This window comes from Podarcis erhardii (assembly GCF_964252035.2).
Source record: "Podarcis erhardii genome assembly, chromosome: 7".
NCBI lineage: Eukaryota > Metazoa > Chordata > Lepidosauria > Squamata > Lacertidae > Podarcis > Podarcis erhardii.
Window position 1 is genome coordinate 25,137,198 of NC_138511.1, and position 7,818 is coordinate 25,145,015.

At 46.2% G+C, this 7,818-nt stretch overlaps 1 protein-coding gene across 1 annotated transcript; it reads left to right on the plus strand.

Annotated features, from left to right (window-relative positions):
• Positions 1–947: 947 nt before the first annotated feature.
• LOC309346663 (uncharacterized protein C1orf50 homolog) lies at positions 948–5,799 on the plus strand. The gene is made up of 4 exons (XM_081870539.1): positions 948–1,141; positions 2,245–2,331; positions 3,192–3,323; positions 4,518–5,799. The coding sequence occupies exons 1-4, from the start codon at positions 977–979 to the stop codon at positions 4,701–4,703; spliced, it is 570 nt and encodes a 189-aa protein (XP_081726665.1). The 5' UTR covers positions 948–976; the 3' UTR covers positions 4,704–5,799.
• Positions 5,800–7,818: the final 2,019 nt, after the last annotated feature.

Below are 7,818 nucleotides of genomic sequence, written 5' to 3' on the forward strand. Positions count from 1 at the left end.
CCCGCCCCCGGTAGCAAATAGCCCCGCCCCTCTCCCGGAGGCCCTGCCCCCGGCATCTCTTCTTCCAGAGACTCCGCCCTCCCTCTAGAGACGTACTCCCAGTTTTGTGCATAACTGGGTGCTCTTTATTTTTAATGCTAGGTTTAAATTGTGTATGTATGTGTGTTCTATTCTCCTGCAATTCTTATTCAGCTATTTTTATTTGTTCATTGCGAAGCTTGATGCGCTGCTTTGAACCTCGAAGTGGTTTATAAAAAAAGAAGAAGACTCAAGAAATAAAAAAGAAACTCTCAGAAGCAGCTGTTTAAAACATTCAAGATTCACCCATCAAAAGCTAAAAATCAAAACACACGTCCGTGTTCTGTTGGATGGACTTGACTAAACAAAAATGTTCTTGGCAGGTGCAATCTAAGTTCACTTACATGGGAGTAAATCCCCTTGAATTCAATAGCCTGCTTCTGAGTAGAAACGGGTAGGGCTGCACAGCTACACCGAAGGCAGTGAGATTTCTTTCCGATTGCGCTTCTTAAATGTCACAAGCGAAACAAGACCTGGATCATAAAAAGGAGGGACATTTCTCGCTTGGCACTTTCCTCCCTGACTTTGTTAAGTCACAGCTAAACTTAAAACTTTGGATTTCCCCTTGGGGGAAAAGGGTGGGAGAAAGTTCGGCTGATATCCGCAATACCACTTCAGAAGCCTAGTGGTAGTCTAAAATTTTAGCAAGTCTATGCACCGCTCCCAGAAGCTCCGCCCATTTCCTGCCTACTTTCTCAAGAGGGGCTCTGAGTGGCCACGCCTACAAAAGGGAACCGCGCCTCCGCGACTCGTCCATCCACCCCGTTCCCCCGTTCGTGGCCTCCCTATTGGCGGAAAGGCTGGCTCCGCCTACTCCGTTCTGTCCCGTGGGTGCCCCGCCTTCTTTCTGACGTAGGCCAATGGGAGGTCGAAGAGGGAGGGGCTTGTGCCACGAGGAATGGCGGCCAGGGCGGAAGCGGAGTCCGAAGCCGGTGTAGCTGCTGAGTCTCCGGCCGCCTTGTCTCAGGGGGCGGCGCTGGTGGAGTCCAACTTCCAGCTGGCGCCGTCTGCGCGGAAGGCTCGGCCTTCGGACTTGGTGGCTCTAGCAGAGCAGGTGCAGAAGGTGAGCGAGGAGGGTGCCTCTGAGAGCGTGCAGAGCGCCTGTGTTTGATGAGCCTCCGGGCACGTGCAGAGTGGGGGGTTTTTTGTTTATTAACGCCTGATTGAATGTTCGGTGGTTGTTCCGTGGGCCTTGGCAATGGTGGCCTCTGGATGACAGCTAGCGTGAGCATGTCGGCGTGTCCCCCAAACTGCATTTGCGTTTCCGTGTAGTGTTTAGAATGCCGGACTTGGACCTAGGACATCGGGGTTAATAATAATAATAATAATAATAATAATAATAATAATAATATACCCCGCCCATCTGGCTGGGTTTCCCCAGCCAATCTGGGTGGCTTCCAACAAAACACTAAAATACAATAATCTATTAAACATTAAAAGCTTCCCTATAACAGGGCTGCCTTCAGATGTCTTCTAAAAGTTTGGTAGTTGTTTTTCTCTTTGACATCTGGTGGGAGGGCATTCCACAGGGTGGGTGCCACTACGGAGAAGGCCCTGTGCCTGGTTCCCTGTAACTTGGCTTCTCGCAGCGAGTGAACCGCCAGAAGGCTCTCTGCGCTGGACCTCAGTGTCTGGGCAGAATGATGGAGGTGGAGACGCTCCTTCAGGTATACTGAACGTATATAGGTATACTTCACATCCCCATTAGGCCACAAAGCTCTCACAGGCTGACCTTAGGGCAGTCATTGCCTCTCAGCCTAACCTACCTCACAAGGTTGTTGTGGGGATTAAACTAGGAGGGGGAGAACCATGTACTCTGCCTTCAACTCTGTAGAGAACAAAACACAAGATATAAACACAAAAATAAATAAATAAATAAATAAATAGGGTCATTACTGCTACTCACATATGTCAAAATGTTTGATGTTGGTTACACCCCTGAGTACACACCTTGAAATTAATGGACATGCCTTCACTTATTTCCATCAATTTCAATGGGCCTTCACTGATTTAAAATGCATTATTATTGTTCATTTATGAATGCCCTTCCGCGCAAATGTCTGAAAGTGCTGTACAAAAACCACCCTTGAACTTTTGTTGCTTATATGGAGACCCAGATTTCCAGTCTTCTTTAAAAAATATTCCCGTTTCCGTTCTTTTCTACAGGCCGATGATTTCACCCGAGCAAATGCCTGCAACAGACTGACCGTCATAGCAGAACAAATCCGGTACTTGCAGGAACAAGCCAGAAAGGTAAATGTGGGGAAGGGAAGAACTCCATTATAAAAGGCTTGCAAAGTTCTAAAATAACGCATCCTAGAGAGGTTTTTTCCTCTACCTCCCTGTTTTATCCTCACAGCAACGTCATCTCTAACCACTACAGCACACTAGCCAATTGGCTGATTTGCTGGCGCCTTCAAAGCCAAATGCAAAGAGGTCCACAAGATCTCTGCAGGCAAAAAAACTCCCTTGAGGTGATTGCCTGGGTGATGGGCCCTTAAGGGGGAACAAAGGAAAAGGACTCTGTGTGAGATGGCAAATGGGTGGGCCCCCTTCCCCAGCACAGGCTAGTTAGAAGAACAAAGCCAGAGTTTAGAGTTGAAAGTTTCAGTGATGTGATTTGGGAGGAAAGCAGCAAGCTTGAGAGAAAGAGCAATATTTCATAGAATCAAAGAATTGTAGAGTTGGAAGGGACTTTGAAGAGTAGGATATGCTGGGACCAGTGTACTTGGAGAAGGCTGCTTTAGGGGTCGGCCAACATGCTTGTCATAGCATAGTGCAGGGTTCTTCAGGCTTGCACCCCAGATGTTTGTGGGCTCCCAGCTCACAATCATCCCCAGCCAGTGTTCAGGGGTGATGGGAGCTGTGGTCCAACACCAGCTAAGGACCCAAGCCTGAAGGACACTGGCCTACTCGTAGAGAGCATCTGTTTTGCATGCCAATTTTCAGTGATTTGGTGCTCCATCAGGAATATGCAGGTGTCCCATATGGGGATCGAACCTGTAACCTTGGCGTTATCAGCGCCACATTCTAGCCAACTGTTTGTATCCAAGACTCTTGTGGGGTGTTAATGCGCGCGCGCTCTCTCTCTCTCTCTCTCTCTGGTGTTCTAGGTTTTGGAAGAGGCTAACAGAGATGCTGATCTGCACCACGTTGCCTGCAACTTTGTGAAAAAGCCGGGCAATGTCTATTACCTGTACAGGCGGGAGAGTGGCCAGCGCTACTTCTCCATGCTTTCACCTAAGGTACTGACCCCTTCTTTTAAAAGGGTTTTGAGTTTTGAGAACAGGCAAGTAAGAGGCAACATTATAGAGGCTTATAAAAATAATGCCTGATGTGGAGAAAATGAACAGAAGAAAGCTCCCCCCCCCCCCGTAAGACTAGAACTGCTGAAAATCCAATGAAGCTGAATGTTGGAAGACAGATAAGGAGGAACTCATTTCCACAGGAGGCAGCAATGGCCATCTGGTTGGATCGCTTTAAACATGGATTAGACAAATTCATGGAGGGCAGTGGCTACTAACCCTGATGACTATGTTCCACTTCCACTGTTGGAGACAGTATGCTTCTGAGTGCCATTTGCTGGAAATTGCAGGAGGGGAGGGTTGCAATTGCGCCCAGCTCCTGCTTGTGTGCTTCATAAGAGGCATTTGCTTGGCCACTGTGAGAATAGGATGCTGGATTAGATGGGCCACTAGCCTGACTCTCTTTACGTTCCTAAGGATTGTGTCGGAATTAGAAGAAAAGTACAGTGGTACCTCTGGTTACACACGCTTCAGGTTACAGACTCCGCTAACCCAGAAATAGTGCTTCAGGTTAAGAACTTTGCTTCAGGATTTGCATCACTTGGGGGCAATGCAGAGCTGTCTGCTTACAGAATGTCCCAATTCCAGTCCCTGGCTTCTCCAGGTGATGGAGAAAAACTTCTTGCCTGAGGCTCTGGAGACCATGGCCTGTAGCCCTCTAGATTTTGCTGTACTTTTGCTTCCATCATCCCTGGGCGTGGTGGTTTAGGGCTGGTGGGATCTGGAAGTCCAGCAGTGTCTGCAGGAACTCATGTTCCCGATCCCAGCTGGAGACCTTAGACCCCGGAGAACTGCTATCATTCAGGGTAGGATATGCTGGGACCAGTGTACTTGGAGAAGGCTGCTTTAGGGGTCGGCCAACATGCTTGTCATAGCATAGTGCAGGGTTCTTCAGATGTTTGTTGGCTCCCTGCTCCCAATCATCCCTAGTCAGTGTTCAGGGGTGATGGGAGCTGTGGTCCAACAACAGCCAAGGACCCAAGCCTGAAGGACACTGGCCTAGCTGTAGAGAGCATCTGTTTTGCATGCGAATTTTGAGTGATTTGGTGCTCCATCAAGAGCACGGTGTAGACACTTTCTGCTGGCATTCTGATAAGTGTTTCTTTCCTTCTCTCTCTTCCCCCCCTTCATAAGGAATGGGGGGCCAGCTGCCCAAGCGAGTTCCTTGGTGCCTACAAACTGCAGCACGACATGTCCTGGACTCCTTCGGATGACATCGAGAAGCGCGACGCTGAGCTCAACGTTCTCGAGAAGCTGCTAAACCAGCAAGCGGCGCTACCCCCCTGCAGCGAGCCCAACTTCCGAGGCCTTACTATGTAATGGTGGACCTAAACCAACTCCTCCTCCCAACTTGGTGCCTTCTACACACTTTGGGCCACAATTCCCATCACTTCCAGCGTTGTTATTGTTTTTTTGGACTACAACTCCCATCAGTCCCAGCCAGTTCTACTTTCTGGTGCTGATGGAAGCTGTAGTCCAATATATCTGCAGTGCCCCAGGTTAAAGGAGCACATGAAAGGCTGTAGCTGCATACCAGGTCAATCTTACTGCTGAACAAGGAGGCTCCACCCCAATATCATCATGACTAATTAAAACAAAACCAAGAAACCTCACAAGAATTATCCTGCTATATCAGGGATGGACAGAAGACAGATCAGGATCTGCTGGGAGATCTGCAATAGCTCAAGAGGTTCTGACTCCTTAATTTATTTATGGTGCATCCAAATAAGCTATCCTCTGAACAGATCTGATGAAATTAATAGTAAATCTATTGAAAATAATATGCCAGTATTATTAAGAGAACTCTTGGGTTGTATCCAACTAAATCCTATTCAGAGCTATGTTCATCTTCTTCCGTGGGTCTGCTCTGAGTAGGACTAGCATTGGCTATAACTCTATGACTCCAAGGTCTTTTTCCTAGTCAGTTGCTTCTAGTTTGGACCCTGTCAGGGTCTGACTTTAGAGGCGATGATCTGAACTGGAGGGCAATCTTGCAGCACAGGGTTAAAACGGGGGAATTCATTCCCATGGGAGGCAGTGATAGTCACAACTTGGATGGCTTTAAAAGAGGATTGGACAAATTCATATCGGTCGCAACTACCTATGATTGCTATGCTCTGCTGCCACAATTGGAGGCAGCAATACTAGTTGCTGGAAACCGCAGGAGAGGAGAGTGCACCTATTCTCAATTCTGGAATCTGGGTGGTACCTGTGAGGACAGGACATTGGACTAGCTGGGACATTGGTCTGATCCAGCAAGGCTGTTAGCTCTATACATAAGGCTGCTGTAGTGAGTGATTCTTCCTACAGAACATTTGGCTGTTGTTCAAAGAGAGAACACAATTATGTTGTTCCTTTTGAACTAAGTTGATGCTTGGTGTTTTTTCCTCAATTAAAAACAAATGCTTGCAAAAGAGGACCGACTCCAGCACATGCATTAGGAAGTGGGTTTTTGACTCCTCCCTGCAACTTGCCTACAAAGGATATGCAACTCTTTCTCCGGAAGAGTGCTGGTACTTGCCAGGCAGAGCTGCCCCGAAGCTGAGCGACTGACTTGGGTTTCTTTTCTATCACACACCTTGGTCATAAAAGTGTCCTGTGGTTAGGAGGCTTGACTCCCAATGCGGATATGATGTTTTACCATTGCAAATATTACAGCAGGGTAGAGAGCCTCAGGCCTGCGGGCCAAATGTGGCCCCTTCAGGACTCCCAAGGCCACACCCCTGCTTCACAACTTCTTTGCCAAGCTGGAATGTGTCCTTAAAGTGTGCTTACTTGTATTGAAAGGCAGATGTGTATGTGTGTGTGTTTGTAAGTGAATGCAGAAACCTTTTGTGGATGAGACGCAGAAACTCAATAATAATAATAATAATAATAATAATAATAATAATAATAATTTTAATATTTATACCCCACCCATCTGGCTGGATTTCTCCAGCCACTCTGGACGGCTTCCAACAAAACACTAAAATACAATAACCTATTAAATATTAAAAGCTTCCCTAAACAGGGCTGCCTTCAGATGTCTTCTAAAAGTTTGGTAGTTATTTTTCTCTTTGACATCTGGTGGGAGGGCGTTCCACAGGGTGGGTGCCACTACGGAGAAGGCTTTCTGCCTGGTTCCCTGTAACTTGGCTAATAATAATAATTTACCCCTCCTGCTCTGCACGCCACTGGCTTACTGCCTCCCTCAAACTGAAAATGATTCCCCACTCCTGTCTTAAGGTACTGGGGAGCGAATCATAGCGGCAGCAGTTCTAAAGCTTGCATGCTGGGAACTAAGTCTCATAGACCCAGTGCTGTTTCTTAATGAATTAGAAAAAGAGATGTTGGCACTCATATCTTGATAAAATTGCTGAGGGTGGCTGCAAAAAAATTAAAAAAGAGGTGACAGGACTCCATACCAGTGAATACAGTCATAAAAAGCATTGCAAAGAGTTAAATTTTTTAAATGTTATCAATAAAAATGGACACATATTGATCAGCTGAGATTTGACGACAATGATAATGCAGCCTAAGGAAGCAAACTATTGGCTGTCCCACTGATGTTTGAGGAAGGAAGAAAAGGGCACCATGGGATAGTGCCACGACATGTAAGAGCCTCAGCCAGGACAACCTCTCCAGTGCTTGGGAGACCAAGCTGGATTAATGTAACTTAATTTCTTCCATAATTGATTTTTTAATTTAAAAACCCCTTTAATCAATCCATATCTTAAGTATTGGGAGGCCTAAGTGGAAAACATAGTAGTAATATCAACAAACATGCTCAAAAGTTGTTTAGTGACCGCTAAAGTTCTATCTAGTTAAGGAGATGCTTACTGTGAAGAGTGTTGCCAAGTGGTTCCAAGGAATAGGGTGAAATAGGGCAATAATACCACTTGGCATGGGGACCAGGAGGGGGTAAGAGAAGGGCACCTGGTGGGTAAATGGACAGACCCTGGTGGCACTTGGTTCTACAGAATGGAGGACTGGGGAAGCTGATCTACTGGGAAGCATCCCCTGCCAAGCCAGGCAGAAATCAACCTGCCCAATTTACTCTTACCGTGCTGGTGCTGTTTTTATTGTAATTATCTCTATGTTTTTAATAGATAATATATAGAGAGTTTTAATTCTATCAATGTTTATTTTTAATTATTTCCCCTGCCATATTTCTAGCTCTTCTTAACTTTATCCGAAACAACCTTTAGTCCACAACAGGGAAAAAGGCAGGGTATGAATAAATATAGTAATAATACCGTATTTTTCGCTCCATAGGACACTTTTTTCTTCCTAAAAAGTAAGGGGAAATGTCTGTGCATCTTATGGAGTGAATGCGTGGTCCCTGGAGCTGAATTGCCCAGGAGCAAAAAGCAGATCATGGTTTTTTAAAAAAATAGGGTGCAAAAACGTGGTTATAAAGCATGGATCCACATGGATTCTCAGGATTTTTGCATTG